Below are 27,032 nucleotides of genomic sequence, written 5' to 3'. Positions count from 1 at the left end.
TATCTAACTAGTGAAATGTCTCTTTGTTTTCCGATTTGCAGGTTGTTGATGGGCTCTACCTGGGAAATATCAGAGGTGAGAACAGGATTCTGTTGAAATCCATTCAGTTGTTTTATATGTTGCACAGTCAGGCATCCCACCCAAGATGCAACACACACTAATCCACTAGGTGTGGCAGCAGCAGCAGAATCCAGGGCAGCTTTCAAAGAGACTCAGGCATTTTCTTCTATTATTGATGCACACAAGCTTTACGTTCTCTGTCCTTATGTTGTTGATACGTTACCTGTAAGGTACGGTCAAATCTTACAAGGGAAGAGATAACAAGAATATCTAGTGAGTGGACTATAGTTATGTACAGATCAAAATAGAGTAGCAGAAGGTTATACGTGTACTGTAGCTCAATGAACTAAGGCATGGCCTGAATTAAGGCTGCTGCATGCATCATACTGTATCCATCAGTAGAATATGGCACATTTACTCACTCTGGTAGTGTTGGTGATTCATCTGCTCCTAGCCAAGGGGGTTTCTGCCCTACCAGCTTAATGTGACGTCTACCCTGCCATAATTTTAGCCATACTAATGATGGCTTCACAAGATGGTCCAAGTAGCGCTCACACACTGAAAATAGCTTTAAGTGACAAGGCCAAATGATTGCTACCCAAATTACAGTCACAGATGCTGCTTGTGGGCAGACACTCCTGGGTCTTAAACACTTCAACAGATCTCTCCTTATGGCATTGCTTTGTCTACTGAGGGTCTCATAGAAATTCACTGAGAAGAATCACTGATCAACATTTTCTCCCTCCCTTCGTCTTTTCCCAGACTCTGAGAACAGAGAAAGTTTGTCCCAGAACAACATCACCCACATCCTGTCTGTGTATAACAATGCTAAACCCGTGCTGGAGGTGAGTGGGGCAGGCAGCCATAGAGGACACAAGGCCAGTTTCACAGACGGACTGAATAAATTGTTGTCTTGAGTCAGGCTGGAGTAGGCTTCATTCTGGTTTAGTTGGTCAAGAACTGAAATGGGATTTCATGACCATTGACCATAACCTTGAATAACATGTCTTACATGAGTCAAACCTAAATATTTAAATGATTTTTAACTTCCTCATACTCAGTCAGTGAATATGGGATTTTGTCTCAAATTCTAGAGAGACATCTAAGAACGTTTTGGGTCAGTATTCAGTTCCTTGGATTTGATTCATGGGAATTGTGTAGTGTAGTGAAATCTGTACATTTTGTAAAAGTTGAAAACAGATTTTGTAGTACACATTTGAAGCCTGCTGGGGGTAGTGGTGTCTCACAGTTTAATACATACCAGTGACATTGGACTGTAGAACTTTAGACAAAGCATTAACGGTTCATTAAAGCACTTCACTCTACTTGAAGCATCAAATTGTTGTTTTACTTGACCTATGGGGTTAATTTATAATACTCAGTTGAGTATGTGTGTGCATTTACAACGTGCAGTTGACCACACACCTTACCGGCTAATTGGCGGAAAGTGAATGATAAACAGCTGATAAACTGTACTGTGAATCCATGTAGATGATATGTGTTGTGTGCAGAACAAAACTGACCCTTGTGTTTGTACTCCTTTTTGTTTACCTCTCACAGGACATGACCTACCTGTGTATACACGCAGCTGATGCGTCTAGCCAGAACCTGTGAGTTACCACGCACACACACACACACACACACTATTCATTGTCAAACAAATCGACCAACACAAGCCACTCCACTGTGTGCCATCATCAGAGGTCCCTCTTTTCTTCCTGTGAACAAGACATGACTCGTGTCCATTTTTTCATATTGTTGAACGTAACTCTTCAGTTTGACTCCAGGGTGTCACGCAGGCAGGAAAAGTAGATTAGTCACTTTGTCGTTGAAACAACTGAAATAAGCCTGGAAGTCTTTTAAAGGTTCCTACAGTATGTATCAGTTAGAGTTAAACAAGGTACCTATAGTATCAAGTCAGAGACCAAAACAGTAAAATAAAACACTAAGACCTGATAATCTAAAGGACTCTGAGACATCTCAGTTTGACTTGTCTGGCTTTGCTATCAGAGCAGGAAAGAGTGTGGAGATGGTGCAGTATTTTAAATGGCTGTAGTTTTATATAGATCCCATCACCACTGTGTGAAATGAGCTAGATGGACTGCTGCTGCTTCACGTGTGTTATCAAGTCACCCTCTGCCATTATAGCGGCAGACCAAACAATTTACTTCTCTGTCTCTAAGCTGCTCTCATGTTTGGTGGGTCGCCATTGGCATACTACCATTTAGTATAAATACTGAAAATGTTATAAAACAAGTTGCAGAAATGTAACAGTTGAAAATAAAAACTAATCAGGGGTTGGAACCGAAGAGAGAAAAATGCCTGGAACGTAAAATAACGTTATTAAAGGGTGTCCTTGCTTTTAAAATAACAGTTCTGTTCCAGAACAGTATGGATCACTTTCATTCCCGGTTCCATTTCTGTTCCTTGAAAAATATCATTATTTTCCGTTTTTGAGTTCTGTTCCCTGAACCGGTTCCAACCCATGAAAATAGTAATACAAATGCTGTAACACACGAGAATCATTTCAGTAGTAAGGGAGACTCTAGTGTTGTGGTCATTGGAGGCAGGTCTTTCATGTCACTTGATTACACTTTGTGGTTATTTGAAAAGAAAAGTAGGGTCAGAGTCCCCCTAGCATCACATGGTAACCCTGTGATGTCTCTCCAAGTGACTTGACAGCTGAGGGTAGAGTCCCTGTAGCACTGAGAGCGTTCTCCTCAGCTCTGCTCTGTGTGGGTGTCCTTCCTTCCACCCATGCCATTATCACTTTCACATTCAGTCTTTAGTTGAATATTTTCCTGGTATTTAAAACATGTTCCATCCTGAGAATAAATCACTTTTCTCTCGGGCACCCGATATTTCCCGCCAAATCCTTAAGTGTCATTTCAAAGCATGTGAAACAGTGTACCAAACATTAGGAACACCTTCCTAATATTGAGTTGCTCCCCCTTTCCCTCCGAACAGCCTCAATTCATCGGAGCATGGACTCTACAAGGTGTCAAGCATTCCACAGGAATGCTGGTACATGTGGACTCCAATGCTTTCCACAGTTGACTGGATGTCCTTTGGGTAGTGGACCAATCTTGATACACACAGAGTATTGTTGAGCGTGTTACAGTTCTTGACACACACAAACTGGTGCACCTGACGACTACTACCATACCCTGTTCAAAGGCACTTAAATCTTTTGTCTTGCCCATTCACCCAATGAATGGCACACATACACAATCCATGTCTCAATTGTCTCAAGGCTTAATGACCAAAGGCTTGTATTTTTGTGTTTTATTATATTAGAGTTAAGTATATGATTTGATGGAGTAGTGACTGAGCAGTGGTAGGCAGCAGCAGGCTCATAAGCATTCATTCAAACAGCAGCTCTTAGCAATGCTGGGATGCACAGCGCTGTTTATGACTTCAAGCCTATCAACTCCTGAGATTAGGCTGGCAATGCTAAAGTACCTATTAGAACATCCAATAGTCAAAGGTATATGAAATACAAATGGAATAGAGAGAAATAGTCCTATAATTCCTATAATAACTACAACCTAAAACTTCTTAACTGGGAATATTGAAGACTCATGTTAAAAGGAACCACCAGCTTTCATATGTTCTCATGTTCTGAGCAAGGAACTTAAACGTTAGCTTTCTTACATGGCACATATTGCACTTTTACTTTCTTCTCCAACACTTAATTATTTTATTTTTTTACATTATTTGAACCAAATTGAACGCGTTTCATTATTTGAGACTAAATTGATTTTATTCATGTATTATATTAAGTTAAAATAAAAGTGTTCATTGTACATTCAGTATTGTTGTAATTGTCATTTATTACAATAATATGTATAAAAATCATCCGATAAATCGGTATCGGCTTTTTTGGACCTCCCAATAATTGATATCGGTGTTGAAAAATCAGTTGGACGACTAACCTGGATTCACTTGGTCAGTCTGTCATAGAAAGAACAATATTTTGTACACTGGGCAAGTATGTCTGGAATAGATTAGAGCTTTGATCGGCATGAAAATTCAAGCCTGATGCTACCTGAGCCTGATTAAAAACATTTTTATGAGCTCTGCATTAAAGTCATTTTATGAGCCTAAGCCCAAAAAAGGCAAAATAATTGTGCCGTTATCCAATACACAGCCGCACATTACGCGGGACAGAAAAACATAAAAGCCGATAGATAAAGCTATGCTCTCTCGGTAAAATAAATGAAACAAGCTCCAGTAATCTTTTGGAGTGTGGACTGTATTATTGTATTGTATTATATGGACTAGAATTACACTCCATGTTCAAACCATGAAGCTGGGAGAGAACATATGTTGCTGGTGCAGGACGTGTGGCCTACAAAGTTACAATTGTAGGCTAGTGAATTTGATTTAATTTGTAATTATTAATTATTATTATTAGGGCTGTGGCTGTCATGAAAATGTTGTCACCTGGTGATTGTCAAGCAAATAACTGCCGGTTTCACGTTAATTGACCGTTAATAAACATAAACACATTGAGCATCCACGCATAGCCTACTGATGCAGACGTTTGGAACATCTACATTTTAAAAAGTCTAATAAATCCATGTACTTTAACCTACACCATCACAGTGAATCCATTATTTATTTTAGACCGGTCTAAACAAACATGATATGAAGAAAATGTAATCTATTTCAGAAGAACAGAATAACATGAATTGTCCTTATGTTTGGCCCTGATCTGGCTATATGGTAAATTTAGTCTTATTTATGTAACTTTAGTTGTGGTAGAAATGTTGGGTTATATGTTTAGATTTTTAATACATATAAAACATTCTAATGATGATTTGAAAAAAGTTGCATGAAAGGCATGAGCTCTGCTTTGTTTTTTTTGCACAGGTTTATTCACAATTTGACAAACACTTGATAATGCCTAAAGTTTCCCGGCTGCATCCCCTCTGTCTGGCCTTAATGCCCCCAAAAGTTTCATGCCTTTTGTGGCCGTTGTGCCCTTGGGCTGAATATAATTATTATAATTCCCTTGCTGCTTGCCGAAGCACCTCTCACTCACATGGCTCTGTGACAGTCTTTCTCACAGGTCACAAGTGAAGATGGACACATCTGGGATGCATCTGCGCACGTCCGTATCCAATTCCCAGGTGCATTTTGAAGATATTGGAATAACTGTCCACATTTGCTTTTCGTCAGCCAACAAGATGAGTAGGCCTAACGAACAGCAAAAGCACGAGCCTATGTCAATCTACTATCCCCCATAGTACAAAAGTTGACCTATTCTGTGTGAGAAAAATAAATATTCCAAGTCTGGGACAGTTGTGGGATGTGATAAATCCCAAATGAATCCAACCACTAGCATCAAAAAACCTGTTTTAAGCAATGTGCCTGACGCAACTGATCATAATTTTTTTGCGTAAAATGTTGATAAACTATTAGCCAAGTTTTTCACATTACAAGCACAGCAATGTGCACATGGTAGTAGGCTATACGCGTGAATGTTCCATTATCAAAAGTGACTGCAGATGCGATTATGCAGTGGCGGATTTAGGTATAGGCGACGTGGGCAACCGCCCAGGACAGCATCTTGCCGGGGGCGGCACGGGGCGCCCGCACAAAAAAAACGGAATGGTGACATTTGTGGGATCGGTTTTCTATCGCTCCTTTGCACGTCACGTCAATGATATCATGTCACCGTTTGGGACTGTGGGTCAATTAACCTTGTCGGACTGGGCACCCTGATTCTCTTTTGTGAGCTAGGCAGGCTACTGCCATGGAAGGTCTCCCACTCAGAAGTACGAGATAGGGAGGTTGTCGGGGGTAGGTTGTCCTCAGGTCTCCCCACTGGAAGCCCGAGATAGAGGTGCGCTATTTGATAGGGGGAATCTATCGAATAGCGCACCTCTAACTTTGACTTTACTGATTGCATTTGTACTGTACAATCACACTACGAAATGCTACCAAATAACCACAATTCCTTCATAATACTGTTGGACCGTTACAGAGCCATAGTTTCACAGACAATTTGTTGCATTTTTTTTCTTGTTTGTGGTGAAATAGTTAAGAATACTATAAAACCAGTTTGCACACCACCAAGGTGAATTGGTTTAGTCTTGACTCTTGGTTGACAGTGTTGGGGGATGGGTTATGTATTGATGCTCAAGTGCCAAATCAACACAATTTTGTTTCTATTTGTCTAGTTTTAAATGTTATGATTATTTATTTAGCTCGCTGCTACCGAGTCGCTATAGTGGCTAACGCTATCTCCCGGCTAGCAAACATAATTACTCCAGCTACACTACCTCTTTTGCCAATTGGCCTGGACCCTTTGTCGACACGGAGCCCCACCGATCCATCACGACTGGTCCACCGACGTAATTCCGTCCGATGTGCCCTCAACCCGGCCTTTGCCGAATGTCGGTGTAGACGCTTCTGCTAGCCCCGGCCTGCTAACTTTATGAACGCCGTGTCTCCCGCTTGCAGTAACGATTACCTAACGGCGTCCCTGTTTCATCTATTGCTGTTCACTGGACCCTGTGATCACTTGGCTACATAGCTGATGCCTGCTGGACTGTTCATACACTCCATTTAGTTTATTTTGTTTGTTTGTCGGCCCCAGCCTCAAACTCAGGCTCTGTGTGTAGTTAATTGACGCTCTCTGCCCATTCATCGCCTTTTTACCTGTTGTGGTTGTCTTAGCTGATTAGCTGTTGTCTTATTGTCTTAGCTAGCTCTCCCAATCAACACCTGTGATTGCTTTATGCCCCACTTTATGTCTTTCTCTAATGTCCATATGTCTTGCAAACTTGTTTAGGGTAGTTATCATTGTTTTATTTTACTACGGAGCCCCTAGTCCCACTCAACATGCCTAAGATAGCTCTTTTGCCCCACCTCCCACACATGCAATGACCTCACCTAGCATAACTTGTGCCTCCAGAGATGCAACCTCTATCGTCACTCAATCCCTAGGTTTACCTCCACTGTACCCGCACCCTACCCCTGTCTGTACATTATGCCCTGAATCTATCCTGCCACGCCCAGGAATCTTCTCCTTTTATTCTCTGTCCCCAACGCACTAGACGACCAGTTTTGATAGCCTTCAGCCGTACCCTCATCCTATTCCTCCTCTGTTCCTTGGGTGATGTAGAGGTTAACGCAGGCCCTGTGTCCCCCCAGGCGCTTTCATTTGTTGACTTCTGTAACCGTAAACGCCTTGGTTTCATGCATGTTAACATCCAGAAGCCTCCTTGTTTGTTTTTCTCACTGCTTTTGCACACTCCGCCAACCCTGATGTCCTTGCCATGTCTGAATCCTGGCTTAGGAAGGCCACCAAAAATTCTAAGATTTCCATCCCCAATTACAACATTTTCCGTCAAGATAGAACTGCCAAAGGGGGAGGAGTTGTAATCTACTGCAGAGATTGACAGAACTTTGCAGGCTTACTTTCCAGGTCTATGCCCAAATAGTTTGAGCTTCTAATTTTAAAAATTAATCTCTCCAGAAATGTCTCTCACTGTTGCCACCTGTTATAGAACCCCCTCAGCTCCCAGCTGTGCCCTGGACACCATATGTGAATTGATTCCCCCCCATCTATCTTCAGAGTTCGTTCTGTTAGGTGACCTAAACTGGGATATGCTTATCACCCTGGCCTCCATACAATCTAAACTAGATGCCCTCAATCTCACATAAATTAGGAACCCACCAGGTACAACCCTAAATCCGTAAACATGGTCACCCTCATAGATATTATCCTGACCAACTTGCCCTCCAAATACACCTCTGCTGTTTTCAATCAGGATCTTAGCGATCACAGCCTCATTGCCTGCATCCGTTATGGGTCCGCGGTCAAACGACCACCCCTCCTCACTATCAATTGCTCCCTAAAACACTTCAGAGAGCAGGCCTTTCTAATTGACCTGGCCCGGGTATCCTGGAAGGATATTGACCTCATCCCGTCAGTAGAGGATGCCTGGTTGTTCTTTTAAAAGTAATTTCCTCACCATCTTCAATAAGCATGCCCCTTTCAAAATGTATAACTAAGAACAGATATAGCCCTTCCCTCAACCAGCACAAAAATATCCTGTGGTGTACTGCATTAGCATCGAATAGTTCCTGCGATATGCAACTTTTCAGGGAAGTCAGGAACCGATACACACAGTCAGTTAGGAAAGCAAAGGCTAGCTTTTTCAAACAGAAATTTGCATCCTGTAGTTCTAACTTCAAAATGTTTTGGGACACTGTAAAGTCCATGGAGAATAAGAGCACCACCCCCAGCTGCCCACTGCACTGAGGCTAGGAAACACTGTCACCACCGACAAATCCACGATAATCGAGAATTTCAATAATCATTTCTCTACGGCTGGCCATGCTTTTCTCCTGGCTACCCCAACCCCGGCCAACAGCTCCGCACCCCCCGCAGCTACTTGCCCAAGTCTCCCCATTTCTCCTTCAACCAAATCCAGATAGCAGATGTTCTGAAAGAGCTGCAAAACCTGGACCCGTACAAATCAGCTGGGCTAGACAATCTGGACCCTCTCTTTCTAAATTTATCAGCCGCCATTGTTGCAACCCCTATTACTAGTCTGTTCAACCTCTCTTTTGTATCATCTTGAGATTCTTAAAGATTTGGAAAGCTGCCGCGGTCATCTCTTCAAAGGGGGTGACACTCTAGACCCAAACTGTTGCAGACCTATATCCATCCTGCCCTGCCTTTCTAAAATCTTCAAAAGCCAAGTTAACAAACAGATCACTGACCATTTCGAATACCACCGTACCTTCTCTGCTGTGCAATCCGGTTTCCAAGCTGGTCACCGGAGCACCTCAGTCTCGCTCAAGGTACTAAACAATATCATAACCGCCATCGATAAAAGACAGTACTGTGCAGCCGTCTTCATTGACCTGGCCAAGGCTTTCGACTCTGTCAATCACTGTATTCTTATCGGCAGACTCAACAGCCTTGGTTTCTCAAATGACTGCCTCGCCCCGGTTCACCAACTACTTCATTAGATAGAGTTCAGTGTGTCAAATTGGAGGGCTTGTTGTACGGACCTCTGGCAGTCTCTATGGGGGTACCACAGGGTTCAATTCTCGGGCCGACTCTTTTCTCTGTATATATCATTGATGTCGCTCTTGCTGCGGATGATTCCTTGATTCACCTCTACGCAGACGATACCATTCTGTATACATCTGGCCCTACTTTGGACACTGTTGACAAACCTCCAAACAAGCTTCAATGCCATGCAACACTCCTTCCGTGGCCTCCAACTGCTCTTAAACGCTAGTAAAACTAAATGCATGCTCTTCAACCGATCGCTGCCCACCCGACTAGCATCACTACTCTGGACAGTTCTGACTTAGAATATGTGGACAACTACAAATACCTAGGTGTCTGGCTAGACTGTAAACTCTCCCTCCAGACTCATTATTAAGCATCTCCAAACCAAAATTACATCTAGAATCGGCTTCCTATTTCGCAACAAAGCCTCCTCCACTCACGCTGCCAAACATACCCTCCTAAAACTGACTATCCTACCGATCTTCGACTTCGGCGATGTCATTTACAAAATAGACTCCAACACACTACTCAGCAAATTGGAAGCAGTCTATCACAGTGCCATCCCTTTTGTCACCAAAGCCTCATATACTACCCACCACTGTGACCTGTATGCTCTCGTCGGCTGGCCATTGCTACATATTCATCGCCAGACCCACTGGCTCCAAATCATCTATAAGTCTTTGCTAGGTAAAACTCTGCCTTATCGCAGCTCACTGGTCACCTTAACAACACCCACGTGCTCAGGTATATCTCACTGGTCCTCCCCAAAGCCAACACCTTCTTTGGCTGCCTTTCCTTACAGTTCTCTGCTGCCAATGACGAACGAATTGCAAACATTTCTGAAGTTGGAGAATTATATCTCCCTCACAAACTTTAAGCATCAGCTATTTGAGCAGCTTACCGATCGCTGCAGCTGTACACAGCCTATCTGTAAATAGCCCATCCAACTACCTCATCCCCATATTGTTTTTATTTATTTTGCTCTTTTGCACAAGTATTTCTACTTGCACATCATATTATTAATAATATTTCCCCTAATATTGTGTGATGTGCATTTTAGCCTCCTCTTTCTCCCTCTGTTGTTGCTTCATTCCTTCTTTTTTCAAGAGTTAAATTAAATAAGTTTCATTGTCTTTATCTTCATCATTGTAATGACATGCTTGAATAATGTAGGGCTAGAATAAGATCCAGATGGCTTTCACTTTTCTTCACGAAGACTGAATGGTTATGGGTCTGAACAAATAACTGCTTTAGCCTACCGCCATCGCCCGCTCTCTCTTCTTTTAAACTCCCGGTGAGTTCTATTGGCTGCTGTATTTAACGTTCAGCAAACAAGAGCTTGCATCCCTCTTCGAATATAAGAAATGCAACAGCAACAAAAATGTCTGGCAAGCTTTTTCTGGGACTACAAGAGCTAAGGGGCGTTTTTTATTAAGGAGAGGGGTCAGCGGAGCGCAGGTACATATTGCGCAAAAGACAGAGGCTATAAGTTAGAAGCTTATGCATAACCCATCATTCATTAGCTACATATAAAGCTAGTACTGCATTGGATTTATTTTTCCTGAAAGTCAAAAGTTTGGACACCTACTCATTCAAGGGTTTTTCTTTATTTTTACTATTTTCTACATTGTAGAATAATAGTGAAGACATCAAAACTATGAAATAACACTGATGGAATTATGTAGTAACCAAAAAAGTGTTTTAAAAAAAAAGGTATATTTTAGATTCATAAAAGTAGCCACCCTTTGCCTTGATTTTGGCATTTTGGCACTTTTGGCAGTCTCGCAACCGGCTTCACTTGGAATGCTTTTCCACAAGCCTTGAAGGAGTTCCCACATGCTGAGCACTTGTTGCCTACTTTTCCTTCACTCTGCTGTCCAACTCATCCCAAACCATCTCAATTGGGTTGAGGTCGGGTGATTGTGGAGGCCAGGTCATCTGATGCAGAACTCCCTCACTCTCCTTGGTCAAATAGCCCTTATACAGCCTGGAGGTGTGTTGGGTCATTGTCCTGTTAAAAAACAAATGATAGTCCCACTAAGCACAAACCAGATGGCATGGCATATCGCTGCAGAATGCTGTGGTAGCCATGCTGGTTAAGTATGCCTTGAATTCTAAATAAATTACAGACATTGTCACCATCAAAGCACCATCACACATGTGGAGATCATCCGTTTACCTATTCTGCATCTCGCAAAGACATGGCGGTTGGAACCAAAAATCTCAATCTGACAAAAGGACAGATTTCCACCGGTCTAATGTCCATTGCTTGTATTTTTTTCTCTCTTCTTATTATTGTTGTCATTTTTAGTAGGGGTTTCTTTGCAGCAATTTGACCATGAAGGCCTGATTCACACCGTCTCCTCTGAACAGTTGATGTTGAGATGTCTCTGTTGCTTGAACTCTTGTGAAGCATTTATTTGGGCTTCAATCTGAGGTGCAGTTAACTCTAATGAATTTATCCTCTGCAGCAGAGGTAACTCTGGGTCTTCCTTTCCTGTGGTGGTCCTCATTAGAGCCAGTTTCATCATAGCGCTTGATGGTTTTTGCGACTGCACTTGAAGAAACTGTCAAAGTTCTTGACATGTTCCGTATTGACTGATCTTCATGTCTTAAAGTAATGGACTGTCAAGTCTCTTTGCTTATTTGATCTGTTCTTACCATAATATGGGCTTGGTCTTTTACCAAATAGGGCTAACTTCTGTATACCACCACTACCTTGTCACAACACAACTGATATTGCCTCAAACGCATTAAGAAGGATAAAAATTCCACAAATGTACTTTTAACAAGGCACACCTGTTAATTGAAATGCATTCCAGGTGACTACCTCATGAAGCCTGGTGAGTCAATGCCAAAAGTGTGCAAAGCTGTCATCAAGGCAAAGGGTGACTATTTTGAAGAATCTCATATAAAATATATTTTTATTTAACACTTTTTTTATTTATTTCTACATGATTCCGTGTGTTATTTCATAGTTTTGATGTCTTCACTATTATTTTACAATGTAGAAAATAGTAAAAAATAAAGAAAAAACATGGAATGAATGTGTATGTATGTGTATTTAAAAAATATACATATTGTCTATCTATTTTAAATGCAATTTGAATGTAATTGATGGAGAGAGAGAGACTGTGAGAGAGCAACAATATTCGAGTGATGGGCTGTTTTTAAAACTCTGCAGCTGAAATAAATAAAATAATCATTCCATAAATTTGGTCACCCCTGAAAGCCAGATGGAGATGTATAAATTAGATGCGTATTCAGTCCTTATGTTACTCTACCATAGGAAATACAGCACATGCAGGGCCTACCTGTCACAAGAGAAACAGTTACCATGACAAGATGACTGGTCGTGCAGATGTCAAATAGAAGGCCGTAGAGAAGCCAGATTTATACATCACTTATAAATGTAACAGTTCCATTTCACTGCATGCTGTTCATATAAATCATTTATTATAATTTACCGGTTTCTCACCGTTATTTACTCCAGGTAAAGGGAGTTGGTTTGGGCGGTAAATCTCAGTAACCCAGTACCCGCTATTCAACCCTAGTCTTTAGTCATACTCATAACCTTTGTGCCATGCACCACTATTAGAGCTCCTATAAATGAGAGCTAGCTACTTCCCTGGCACCTATGACCTGCACCATCTGTTGAGTTTGTTCTGTGTCCACTGTCCACATGAATTACTGCTCATTACATTAGTATTGTAGCACGCTGTGTAGCGCAGTAAGGATAACTACCAGGGTGGAATGTCCTACCCTGCTTTTCATACCTGGACAGAAACACCCTGTCTGCCAGTCAGTCAGAGACAGACACTAGTGTTAAAGACCTGCTCCATAACTTTGGTGACTAACAAGTCTTTTTTTTAAACCTCCGCAAGCAGAGCGTAACTCAGTCAGTCTGTCAGTCACTTGTCTTCTCAGAGGAAAAGGAGGAGAGAGATGATGATGATAATGATGAGGGTAGTTGGAGGTTGAGGATGAGGTGAGGAGGGGATGTTGTTGTTGGGTTGGGGGGCCTCTGACCCCCCCCCCCCCCCTGTCGCAACCAACTGGTCTGCAGGCAGCAGGAAGGAAGCCTTGCTGTGACATCCTGCTGTGCCTCGGTCACCAGGTCTATTATAGTCCCTCTGTCACAATCCCTAGGCTTGGAAAACAGGGCTAACGGTCATCCCGCTGGTTTCATCACGTCCCCCTGTTCCCCGCTTTTAGAGACCAGGCCAGGGACTGACATGGCTAGGGGCTAGGACTTTGTGTAACTCTGTTTTGTCGCACTGCTTTGCTTTATCTTGGCCAGGTCGTAGTTGTAAATGAGAACTTGTTTTCAACTGGCCTACCTGGTTAAATAAAGGTGAAATAAATAAATGTCTGTGAGCTCCTGATGAGTCCGAGTGTGTCAAATGATTGTGGTAGGATGCGGACCTGACCCTCACTTCGTGATGTTTTATTAAACACTCAAGAACCAAGAATTATAATTAGAATCAGGTGCTTTATCTTCAGTTACCAGATATCACAAAACTAAAGCACCACAGTCTTTATTTGGATACAGTTTGCCACTGTCCTTCATTTGTGATTTTAATATGGGTGGTTCGAGCACTGAATGCTGATTTGGCTGACAGCTGTGGTATATCAGACCGTATACCACGTGTATGACAAAACATGTATTTGTACTGCTCTAATTACATTGGTAACCAGTTTATAATAGCATTAAGGCACCTTGGGGGTTGTGATATATGGCCAATATACCACGGCTAAGGGCTGTGTCCAGGCACTCTGCGATGTGTTGTGCCTAAGAACAGACGTTAGCCATGGTATATTGGCCATATATCACACCTCCTCGGTTAAATATACACTGAGTATACCAACCCCCCCCCCCCCCCTCCCTCCCCAGGCACTATTTGTTTCTTGCCCATTCACCCTCTGAATGGCACACATACACAATCCGTGTCTCAAGGCGTAATCATTTTTCTTTAGCCTGTCTCCGCCCCTTCATCTACACTGATTGAATTGGATTCAATCAAGTGACATCAATAAGGGATCATAGCTTTCACCTGAATTCACCTGGTCAATCTGTCATGGAAAGTGCAGATGTTCTTAATGTTTTGTGTACTCATTGTAAGATCCTAATTCTTTTTGTTTTGATTTGGAGTTCAGCCTGTCAAAACACAAAATACTCGGAACCTAATACATTTCTGCACATTTAACAAGATAGCCGGAAACTGCTGGACCAGAAATAATTAGAAAAGTGCTGAGGAGACATCTTTCAGCAAGAGTTTGGCTCCAAGTGAGGAGGGAACGTGCAATCCATCTATTTTAGCCCCTGGCTGTTGAGTTGGTTGGGTAACCAAGCAGACTTTGCTGTTATAGGACAATACTCCCCACCATATGACTCTCCTATTGCGCAATGCTTCACTACTATTTCCCAATAGTGTTTGGAGTGGTAGTCATCCACCAACACCAAAAACAAGTTTAGGGTAGACAGGAAGGAGAATGTTAATTGGGGTATATGCTGTATTGGTCTACATTACAGTTTAGGGTAGACAGGAAGGAGAATGTTAATTGGGGTATATGCTGTATTGATCTACATTACAGTTTAGGGTAGACAGGAAGGAGAATGTTAATTGGGGTATATGATGTATTGATCTACATTACAGTTTAGGGTAGACAGGAAGGAGAATGTTAGTTGGGGTATATGCTGTATTGATCTACATTACAGTTTAGGGTAGACAGAAAGGAGAATGTTAGTTGGGGTATATGCTGTATTGATCTACATTACAGTTTAGGGTAGACAGAAAGGAGAATGTTAGTTGGGTTATATGCTGTATTGATCTACATTACAGTTTAGGGTAGACAGGAAGGAGAATGTTAGTTGGGGTATATGCTGTATTGATCTACATTACAGTTTAGGGTAGACAGAAAGGAGAATGTTAGTTGGGTTATATGCTGTATTGATCTACATTACAGTTTAGGGTAGACAGGAAGGAGAATGTTAGTTGGGGTATATGCTGTATTGATCTACATTACAGTTTAGGGTAGACAGAAAGGAGAATGTTAGTTGGGGTATATGCTGTATTGATCTACATGAAAAGATGATCTCTAAAGATTGAATGATAGTGGTTGTAAAGTCTTGGAGGGGACGCAGTATAGGAGTCCCCTATACTCTCATTACCTCAGTCCTACAAAGGTGCTTGAATTGACAAACCAATGGGTTGTATGAGAGATATTATGACTTTCTTGGATGACAGTGGAAGTTGAATAGAAAATACTTCTAGGTTCTCCTAGTAGTGTCCAGTGGAGAGTGCTACTAAACAAGACAACTGTATAGGAGAGATCACTTCCACCACCATCTCGAGAGTAAGCTACCCATCCCTTCCCCCTCCATAACATCGTTATGCGTCTTTTCCTACTAGCACTGACTTTGCTGATCAATACTTTGAGGGAAAATGTACTTGATACAATTGTTATGATGTTGTCTCACCAACAGTAGCTATCTTAAGATGAATGCACGAATGTAAGTCGTTCTAGAATAGAGCATCTGCTAAATTACTAAACTATAAAATATGCCCTGGGACTTCCCAGTGATGTGATGATTAGACACAGATACATGGTTACTTGGGTATAGGACAGGTACAGTGGGGCAAAAAATAATTTAGTCAGACACCAATACTTATTTTCCACCATAATTTGCAAATAAATTCATTAAAAATCCTGCAATGTGATTTTCTGGATTTTTTTTCTCATTTTGTCTGTCATAGTTGAAGTGTACCTGTGATGAAAATTACAGGTCTCATCTTTTTAAGTGGGAGAACTTGCACAATTGGTGGCTGACTAAATACTTTTTTGCCCCACTTTATCTATCTGGACATCATGACTAAGATGAAACAGGTTGAAGGAACTTGTGCTGTGCAGAGATGGGGTCCAGATGACTTTTACACCTTAGTTTCACTTCTTCCTGTTCTTTCTCATATCCCATAAAATGTGACCTGAAATCTATTTATATAGTTATAAATCTGGTCTCACCTAGGGCTGTGACGGTCGTGACATTTTGTCAGCCGGTGATTGTCAAGTAATTGACCGTTAATTAACTGACCGTCTGTGGGCTACACTAGATTATTTAGCAGACAAGATTTGCTTAGAATTCTGTGGCATTGTTTTACATTATTGTATAGTAGTTACCTTTTATTTAACTGGGCAAGTCAGTTAAGAACAAATTCTTATTTTCAATGACGGCCTAGGAACAGTGGATTAACTGTTTTAGTATGAAGAATACAATTCAACATAGCTGAATAAAATAGAAAGGATATTTTCTCCAAACATTTTAAAAGAGTGTGCATAAGAAAGAAACAGGTACTCCTAAATACTTAACTTCGAGTTATTTATGTAACTTTGATTGTGATACAAACATTGGGTTATCTATTCTGATGTTTAGTACATTCTAAGGCTGCATGATGCAACTCTAATGATGATTTGAAGAAAGTTGCATGAAAGGCATAACCTCTGCTTTGTTTTTTTGCACAAGCTGTACACTTCACCAGTCTCTCATTCACAATTTGACAAGCACTTGATAATGCATAGAATTTTCCGGTGGCATCCCCTTTGTGTGGCTGTAATGCCAAAAATCTATGTATTTTGCAGTAAGTGGCCATTGTGCCCTTGGGCTGAATGTAATAATTATAATTCACTTCTCCCGAAAATGTTGCTTAAAATGTTGATTAACTATAAGGATATTTCTTCACATTATAAGCGCAGCAATGTGCACACCGTAGTAGGCTACAAACGCAAATCTTCCATTAGCAGGAAAACACCATTCTCAAAAGTGACCGCAAATGCGATTTATGAATGTAATGCTTTTATTATAGAAGTGAATTTTTATGGTGAACATGATCTTCCCCAAACTTGAAACTCACGCACTGCTTATGTATGCCAGTTAGGCTCTACACTCCTTGTAAAGCGGATTAATGTGCTTAATTTTAAAAAGTTATTTGGCCACTTCAGTTGTGATGCAAACCTTATCAAAACATATAGGCCTATGGGCTAGGCTACATGAGGTGTGCAACTATGATTTGGAAAAAGTCCCCCAAAAAAGGCATGCGCTGTAACCTTGCCTTAATCTGGGCATCATTCACAAGTAATAAGCTAATATTGTCACCCATCAGACTATTCTTGATTTAATCTTGTCTTTACATATACTAAATAATATATGTGGGAAATGTTTATTTATCATACCCCTGTCTCGAAACAGGGTCAGGGGGAAAAAATACATGTCATCTATGCACTTAAATAGTGAATGGAGGATGCTTTTACCCGTGGTTTATTTCCATGCCAGCCAGGTAGGCTATACTCCTGTTGTAAATATAATCAATTTGCTTAGTATTAGGAAAGTTGAGAAATAAAGATAGTTAGCCTAGCCTATAGAAAGCTGATGTGATCCTCCTCTTTCTAATAGAGACCATCACTGTTTTCTCATGCAATTGCATAGCCTATAGAAATGTTGCACAACATGAGCTCATGGGCTCTCATTAAGTGTTTGATTTAGATGTTTTACATTTGCATTGATGTCAGAGTGATTAGAGGGACAATAGAGTGCTGAGTTCCAGGCAATTAGCAAGTTAGGTAGGCTACTAATGACCATTGGCAGCATCAGAGCTTGGAGAAGCCTAATTACTGTGACTAAATGGTCATGAATCATGACCACCAGTGTGGCGGTAATATGGGCATCTTAACAGCCCTAGTCTCACCTATGACAAGACAATCCACATCCTGATATGATCAGTGATACACTTTTTAGACTACACTGTTTATTCTGTACTTGTACCTATAAGGCCATGTGGTTTTGTCTTTGCAGGTCACAGCATTTCAAAGAGAGCATCAGGTTCATCCACGAATGTCGTCTAAATGGAGGGGCCTGTCTGGTGCACTGGTACGTACACCACCTAACCATAAACCACTAACTTTCTGTTGACCGTACCTGACCCCTCATGACTATGCTCTCCATGTCCCTGTCCCATAATGCAGCCTGGCCGGTGTGTCCCGTAGTACTACCATGGTGGTGGCCTACCTGATGACCGTCACCACCTACAGCTGGGAGGAGTGTCTGTCGGCTGTCAAGGCGGTGCGTTCCTTCGTAGGCCCGAACTATGGCTTCCAACAGCAACTACAGGAGTACCAGATGAACCAAGTCAAAGAGGTAGGTACACACACATTGAAACTAGAGGTCGACCAATTAATCGGAATGGCCGATTAATTAGGGCCGATTTCAAGTTTTCATAACAATCGGAAATCTGTATTTTTGGGTGTCGATTTGCCAATTTTTCTTTTTTTTTCTTTTTTGTTCTATTTTTTCTACCTTTATTTAACTAGGCAAGTCAGTTAAGAACACATTCTTATTTTCAATGACAGCCTAGGAACGGTGGGTTAACTGCCTTGTTCAGGGGCAGAACGACAGATTTTCACCTTGTCAGCTCGGGGGATCCAATCTTGCAACCTTACAGTTAACTAGTCCAACGCAATAACGACCTGCCTCTCTCTCGTTGCACTCCACAAGGAGACTGCCTGTTACGCGAATGCAGTAAGCCAAGGTAAGTTGCTAGCTAGCATTAAACTTATCTTATAAAAAACCATCAATCAATCATAATCAATCAATGGTTGATGATATTACGAGATATTATCTAGTGTGTCCTGCGTTGCATATAATCTGACTGAGCATACAAGTATCTGACTGAGCGGTGGTAGGCAGAAGCAGGCGCGTAAACATTCTTTCAAACAGCACTTTAGTGCGTTTTGCCAGCAGCTCTTCATTGTGCGTCAAGCATTGCGCTGTTTATGACTTCAAGCCTATCAACTCCCGAGATGAGGCTGGTGTAACCGAAGTGAAATGGCTAGCTAGTTCTAGCTAGTAACGATTCCGTATTCCACTGAAAGAATAAATGTTTTGTTTTTCGAAATGGTAGTTTCCGGATTTGACCATATTAATGACCAAAGGCTTGTATTTTTGTGTTTATTATAATTAAGTATATGATTTGATAGAGCAGTGACTGAGCAGTGGTAGGCAGCAGCAGGTTCATAAGCATTCATTCAAACAGCAGCTCTTAGCAATGCTGGGATGCATAGTGCTGTTTATGACTTCAAGCCTATCAACTCCTGAGATTAGGCTGGCAATACTAAAGTACCTATTAGAACATCCAATAGTCAAAGGTATATGAAATACAAATGGAATAGAGAGAAATAGTCCTATAATTCCTATAATAACTATAACTAAAAACTTCTTACCTGGGAATATTGAAGACTCATGTTAAAAGGAACCACCATATGTTCTCATGTTCTGAGCAAGGAACTGAAACGTTAGCTTTCTTACATAGCACATATTGCACTTTTACTTTCTTCTCCAACACTTTGTTTTTGCATTATTTAAACCAAATTGAACATGTTTCATTATTTACTTGAGGCTAAATTGATTTTATTGATGTATTATATTAAGTTAAAATAAGTGTTAATTCAGTATTGTTGTAATTGTCAATATTAAAAAGAAATAAAAAAATCATCCGATTGAATTGGTATCGGCTTTTTTGGTCCTCCAATAATCGATATCGGTATCGGCGTTGAAAAATCATAATCGGTCGACCTCTAATTGAAAAGCAATATACATACACACACCCTGTATAGATAAAATAATGATGTCCCCTAACAACAATAATATACTCGCTGTGCCCTTGAGCAAGGCCCTTAATGCTCCAGTGGTGCTGTACAATGGTGACCCTGGATGTGACCCCACTCCCTGCGGGTGTCTCAGGGGGAGTTGGGATACGCAACAAGTAACAGGACAAGCATAAGCAAGCCCAAATTATTATTATTATTATTATTATTATTATTCTACAGCTTCCCACAATTCAATGTGGGCAGAAAAACAGCCTGTAACACAGCTCAGGTGTAATATTTAGACTTGCATAGTTCAGGCCTATCAACGGTAAACAATTTCAGTGAGTAAGAAGAATGCCGGTTAAGGCCCACCTTTTCTCTAACACCCACTCGGAAGCCAAACTGTTAGCTTACTCCCACTCATAGTACAGAGTCACAGGAATGTGTCATCATTCAGCTGCTATCAGTTAATGATGCAGCTGTTTTTGACAAGGCCACTCCTGCCCTGTCAGGTTCATACTTTTGGTTTACTTTCACTTCTGTAGATGGAGGTGGGTCTCTGACAGTAAACCTGGAGCCCATCCTTCCTGGTTGCCTGTCTCAACTTTATATGACCTACCAGGGATCTTCCTAAACTCATCATACTGGGAGATGATCTCTGTGATGACTGATGGCTTGTCTGGACTTGCTGTTATGCCTGAGGTGGGTTATGAACCCTCGATGTATCTAGGCAAACAGAAGACAACTAACCTCGATGTATTGAGGCCAACGGAAGACTATTAGATCCTGTGTAAACTACTACTATGTGATTTTTGTCTGGTCCACCAGAAATACATAAGTTATTTAATTAGAAGTACCACCATCGTGTATATTAACCGTGACTTCAACCTCCTTCACTCTCATGTCACTAGACCTACACTAAAGTGTTTGCTGGTTTCAAAGTGAGTATCTGTGTTGTCAGTCAGACCCATCTGCATATTATTCACACAAGATGTAGTGGGGTGAGAAAATTACTTTCCTGTTGTGGGACAGCTATTTCCACACACATCAGACTTCAAACCTGTGAAATGATGTGTGACATGTACACGCACGTACGCGCGCACACACACACACACACACACACACACACGTTTATAGAACATGCTGCAAAGAGAGCTGTGTATGGAGGTTGCTGAGAAGGGCTTTGTCTCTCTAGCTGATGACATGCACCCAGCCAGTGGTACTCAGTACGTGTGTGTTGTATACAGAAGGGGAACTGGAGGGGCTTGCTGAAATTGCATTAGCCTGGTACTAACCATCACGTGACTGTAATTACTGTCAGAGGCTTGCAAAATGTCTTCACAGAAGAAAAAAAATGGTTGTTTTCTTATTGTTTGGTTGAGTTGACAGTGATTTTGAGGATCATAGGGGAAATTGGATTCCTTTCTTCATGCTTTTCCCATGACTGTGTCTTAGAGAATTTGCTCTTGTCATACCAATAGTTTTATCTAGTGTTGTATTGTATATAGGGTTGATCGATTTGATCTTTTTTTCATTTCACAACACTTTGCCAAAAACACTGATACAACTACGGCATGTCTGTTGTTAAAAATGATTATAAATGCATGATCACGTGTGTGTTTTGTTGAGTGTAAGTGTGATAGTGTCTTAGGGGATGTGTCCAGGTCATTGTTTCTCAGTTTTGACTTTGACTGACTTTGAATGGATTCAAAGCTGAGAGACATTTTCAAGCAAACAAAAATGAAATTGACATTTGTTCCAATTTTGAGTAATCCCTTTCTCATGAATAGATGATCCGGAAGTGAAAACTGGTAAAGGAATGGTGGAGAGTCTGACTCAAAGCTGGGTTTGGGACTCAAGTCTCCCGTCTGTCCTTATCGTGTGTAGTCTAACTGTTCATTGTACCTTCCTTGGTGTGCATTTTTGTAACACAGTGCATGTTCTTTTAAAGAGGTTTGAGTATATTGTATGGCTGGTTATGGATGGAGGTAATGTGTGGGAGTCGCTGTGACACCTGACGGTTGTGTGGGAGGAAACGTACTTCACAGTGACACACCTGAAAACAACTCTTCTCCTTTACCAGACATGGGAACTGTCTTGGTTCATCTGGAACTCCTGCATTTATGACAGGAGTTAACACTATTAACACTATTTTGATATAACATTAAAATTATACTGTATATCATGATTACCCATCTAACGTAAATAATGTACCACTAGTTTGTTTACCTATAATTTATTACAGTAGTGTATAGGTTATTTATAAGAAAATCACTAAATAAATACACATTACAATCTTTTGTTGAACTATCACATTGGTGGCTATGCATTGATACTAGTAGCCACCCACCACTCCATCCAACACCTGTCTACCAGAAGCCCATGATGAGCTGTTCAACACCTGTCTACCAGAAGCCCATGATATGATGTTCAACACCTGTCTACCAGAAGCCCATGATGTGATGTTAAACACCTGTCTACCAGAAGCCCATGATGAGCTGTTCAACACCTGTCTACCAGAAGCCCATGATGAGCTGTTCAACACCTGTCTACCAGAAGCCCATGATGAGCTGTTCAACACCTGTCTACCAGAAGCCCATGATGAGCTGTTCAACACCTGTCTACCAGAAGCCCATGATATGATGTTCAACACCTGTCTACCAGAAGCCCATGATGAGCTGTTCAACACCTGTCTACCAGAAGCCCATGATATGATGTTCAACACCTGTCTACCAGAAGCCCATGATGAGCTGTTCAACACCTGTCTACCAGAAGCCCATGATATGATGTTCAACACCTGTCTACCAGAAGCCCATGATGAGCTGTTCAACACCTGTCTACCAGAAGCCCATGATATGATGTTCAACACCTGTCTACCAGAAGCCCATGATGAGCTGTTCAACACCTGTCTACCAGAAGCCCATGATGTGCTGTTCAACACCTGTCTACCAGAAGCCCATGATGAGCTGTTCAACACCTGTCTACCAGAAGCCCATGATGAGCTGTTCAACACCTGTCTACCAGAAGCCCATGATGAGCTGTTCAACACCTGTCTACCAGAAGCCCATGATGAGCTGTTCAACACCTGTCTACCAGAAGCCCATGATGAGCTGTTCAACACCTGTCTACCAGAAGCCCAGCGGTGTGGAACACATCTAAGCTGCATAACCTTGATTAGTGAACACAGGTGCCAAAAGGTATGTGACAACTGAAGCAAAAATAAAATAAATTTAGGTTCATTAGGCTCACACTAGTGTGAACATTTTATTTGTCTCCTTATAATCTACAGTTCCCTCTTTGTATTCATATTGCGTTACTGAAATGGAACATAATTCCATATATTTGTTTCAGACACATTCAGTTCATCCTATTTCGCAATATATATGGTGTTACACAACACATTATTAGATGGTTATTTCCTGGATTCCCTCCAGAAACCACAAATCTAGATGATCTGTTGGACTTGTTGACCTAAATGTTTAGAGCTTTACTGTAAGGGCAAGATGGAGCATGTCCCACAGGCTGTGGATCCTCTCTGGCAAGAGGAGGGCTGGGTAGTGTTCAATTAACGTATGGTGTGTCACACTTACAGAATCACCAGGACTGATATAGAAATAGAATAAATAAAAACCAATATCGGTCTAATCCAATTTCTGGTGAATTTGGATTTATTATGGATCCCCATTAGCTGCTGCCTTGGCAGCAACTACTCTTCCTGGGGTCCAGCAAAATTAAGGCAGTTTATACAATTATAAAAACATTACAATACATTCACAGACTGTGTGCCATCAGGCCCCTACTCCACCACTACCACGTATATACAGTACAAAATCCACGTGTGTGTGTGTATATAGTGCATATGCTATTGTGTGTATGCATGTGTCTGTGCCTATGTTTGTGTTGCTTCACAGTCCCCGCTGTTCCATAAGTTGTGTTTTGACATGCATATTATTAATATTAGTTCTCTGTGTACATCCAAGGGCCAGCTGTGCTGCCCTGTTCTGAACCAATTGCAATTTTCCTAAGTCCTTTTTTGTAAAGTGTACTTGTCTCCCAATTCTATTGAAGCTTGTAGAAATCACTTGCACAGTCACTACAATCTAAGCTGGTCCTAGATCTGTTTTAGCTTGAGAGCCCTGTAGCTACTGTGTAAGCAGAAATGTCAGAGGAGAAGTGGAGGCAGGTTCCTGGTAAAGCTCTGATTCAGAGCTAGCTTTCCCCACCCCTTCCTCAGCTCTCACTGGTCCCTATGTGGGCCCACTGACCGCTGGGCTAAAGACCTGGGACTTCTGCCAGGGGTTTCCCACCCAACCCATGCTGCCTCCTCGAGGCCCTCTCACCAGGACTAATCCCTGTGTACCGTTAAACCCAGAAAACACAGACACTGGGCCATTTTAGAGGACGTTGTCTATGTAAGGATATGATCCTTACACTCCTCATAGAAGGTCACATCTCATCTTGAGATCAGCATGTGTAACTTGAATTTTCACAAGTTACACATGCAATGGCATCAATGCATGATTTCCGTGCACAGAACTCAAGTTGGGATCAAGCCCAGAAGCAATGTTGTTAAAGCCAGAGTGAGTGTGTTGGGGTCATAGCTGTTGGACCTCTTATCGCTCTCTGAGCTGCCGAGGAAAGTCCCTCATTTTCAGGAATGTCTGCCGTTCGTTTGCCAACCACACACAGAGATTGATCTAGAGATAGATTGCTTAGATTGTAGATAGTGGAAGCTACATCTATCACCATCTACTAGGAAGGAAAAGAAACCAAGAGAAAGTGTGGTAAACTACACCACAATAGAACATCTCCTCTGATACCAGAACACTCTGCTCTGACATCCCACCCTTGGAGGACCATAGAACAGTAATTGAGCTGAACCATCAAACATGGTCTTTTCTGTCTGTCTTCTCTCCAGTACCGAGTGTGGCTGCGGGCCAGTTTCCGCCCCAGTCCCTTTAAGGACCAGGAGCAGGTGGGAGCGCTGCTGAACCAGTACATAGAGCAGCAGCAGCAGGAGAACCAGAGGAGAGGAGGGGACCAGGGCTGGATGAACCAGGCCTCCAGTGTCTACCCTCTACCCTACAATGCCTACAACGGCTCTGGGGGCAACAGATGAGCCAAGGGGCCTCGAGTCTCCCTGGTCCCACCAACCTCCAGCTCAGGCCTGCCTGGAGAGTGACACAATGGCCCAGTCCCAAAATCACCCCTAGGCACTTAGATCTGAAAGGATCGGATGGGTGTAAGTAGGGCCAGGGGTTTCTCTTGACCAAGACATTCTCCAGACCCTAGTCCTAAAGCAATATGGGAATAGCTCCACCCTGCCCTCTAATAGACTAGATGGAATTGTCACCCTATTGCCTGTAACTATTTACTACTTACAGGTCCCAAGTGCATAGGGGTATTTTGGGGGCATTGGCCAACTGACTCTCTCACCACTGCACTACCTCCCATGTCCCTCGTCACCTTCACCACTGAACTGACCTTAGTGCAGCCTGATCAGGAGCTCTGATGCTCACTGAAGCCTTAGTCCAAACACCTCCACACCTCAACACCTTGACCTTACAGCCACATACTACCATGAGGCTTCACCTGTCCTATAACCTCTCCTCAACTCATCTCTAAACCCAACGGATCAACTTTTAAGGCCAAACAGATAAAGAATTGTAGGACTAGCAGTTTTTTTTTTTCGTAATCATCTGCCTAAGACCTATAACTAGGACCTGGTTAGGTCACATGATCAGGAAAAAGTCCTTCACCTAACATTACATTATAATAAATTATTAATAATATGTTTATCAATATGTTATTACATGGTACCATGATTAGCTGGTTAGATGGAAGATCTGATTGGTGTTGAGGGTTGAATGGACATATGAATGAACATAAGATGCTCTCCGCCCTAATTTAAACTGATCCAGCTACTGTATAGCTGCATGTGATAAAGCTTTAAATAACAGCAGCTTTACCATAGAAAATGAATGCTTCGTTCCAGCTAGTAAAATGAAGGATCATTACAGCCCAAAGTCATAATATGGGGTCTTCCTAAAATCTACCGTAAATCTTCTTTGGAAATGTGCTTATCAATTTATCATAAGTTATAAATATCATTTTAGTTTTAGGGAATTTTTAAGATCTTTGTTAAATGTTTAATGGTACAAATTCTGTTGTATCTGCTTTATTAATATTCAAATGTACACTTTCATTGTTTGCCCCAAAATATATGCTAATAAATACTATTATGAAGCCAAAGCAGCATATTGAGACTGAAACAACCTTACAGCAATTTTATAAGGCTGTCTACAAACCAAAGTAGTTATGATTTGATAATAAACTAATGTGTGTGTGTGTGTCGACACGTACATGTGTGTGTGCGAGAGATAGAGAGATCTTGTGCTTGAAAGTGTATGGTACTGGACCAAGAGGCTCTGCAACAGCTTCTATCCCCATGCCATAATACTGCTAAATAGCCACAAGACTACTTCATAATCCAGGTAACCACTAATTAACTATGCACACTGACCCTGACTCTATGCACACTCACAAGACTATATATACACACACACACACACACACACACACTACACTGTCACTCTCACACACAACCCTCACACACACACACACACACACACACACTACACTGTCACTCTCACACACAACCCTCACACGCGCACACACACACACACGCATACACTTCTACACATCATATGCTGCTGCTACTATGTTGTTTATGTTCTTATTATCTATGATGATGTCTAGTCACTTTACCCTGCCTTCATGTACAGTGCATATTGAAAGTCTACACCCCCTTGAACTTTTTTCACACTTGGTTGTGTCAGTGCTTAAGAGCTGTTTGGGAAACGCTGATTTTTAATCGCTTTGGTACTAGTTTCGCAAGTATGTGATAAAATTTCACAACCCTTAGTACAAAACTCAAAACATATCCTCAAAAATGCTGTTTTTTAAAACATTAAGAGGTCAAAGACCTGGGCATGGGCCCCATCAGGGAACTGTTGTCTAATGAAGCCCGGGCCATCGTCATTGACCATGTGGCAAACAGAGGCCTTACCATGGCAGAGGCTGCCAAATTAGTTCACCCCAATCTGAAAAGATCAACTGTCAATTTGATAATGAGAACATTTCGCCAAGAAAACCGGTAAGTCTGCAGGATATGCACAATGATTTGTCATTAAATTTATAGTAAATGACGTTGTAATGCAATGTAATTACAGTATTCTTACAGTATGATCTATTGACAGTATACTCTGTTCTACAGTCAGACTTGACAGAA

The 27,032-nt window shown here is 41.6% G+C and overlaps 1 protein-coding gene across 2 annotated transcripts in view; it reads left to right on the top strand.

Annotated features, from left to right (window-relative positions):
- LOC118936478 (dual specificity protein phosphatase 22-A-like) overlaps nucleotides 1-25,993 on the top strand; it is a 31,166-nt gene extending 5,173 nt beyond the window's left edge. The window contains exons 2-7 of one of the 2 annotated variants that reach the window (XM_036963608.1): nucleotides 42-75; nucleotides 823-905; nucleotides 1,621-1,670; nucleotides 17,952-18,026; nucleotides 18,122-18,293; nucleotides 24,660-25,993. In XM_036963608.1, coding sequence (XP_036819503.1) covers nucleotides 42-75; nucleotides 823-905; nucleotides 1,621-1,670; nucleotides 17,952-18,026; nucleotides 18,122-18,293; nucleotides 24,660-24,860 — 615 coding nt within the window. In that variant the 3' untranslated portion in view covers nucleotides 24,861-25,993. The remainder of the gene's footprint in view (nucleotides 1-41; nucleotides 76-822; nucleotides 906-1,620; nucleotides 1,671-17,951; nucleotides 18,027-18,121; nucleotides 18,294-24,659) is intronic. The other variant, XM_036963609.1, reaches the window with a different exon arrangement.
- Nucleotides 25,994-27,032: the final 1,039 nt, after the last annotated feature.

Source organism: Oncorhynchus mykiss, chromosome 26 (genome assembly GCF_013265735.2).
Source record: "Oncorhynchus mykiss isolate Arlee chromosome 26, USDA_OmykA_1.1, whole genome shotgun sequence".
Lineage (NCBI taxonomy): Eukaryota > Metazoa > Chordata > Actinopteri > Salmoniformes > Salmonidae > Oncorhynchus > Oncorhynchus mykiss.
The sequence above is the reverse complement of the archived record's forward strand: the minus strand, read 5'-3'. Positions and strand labels throughout refer to the sequence as shown.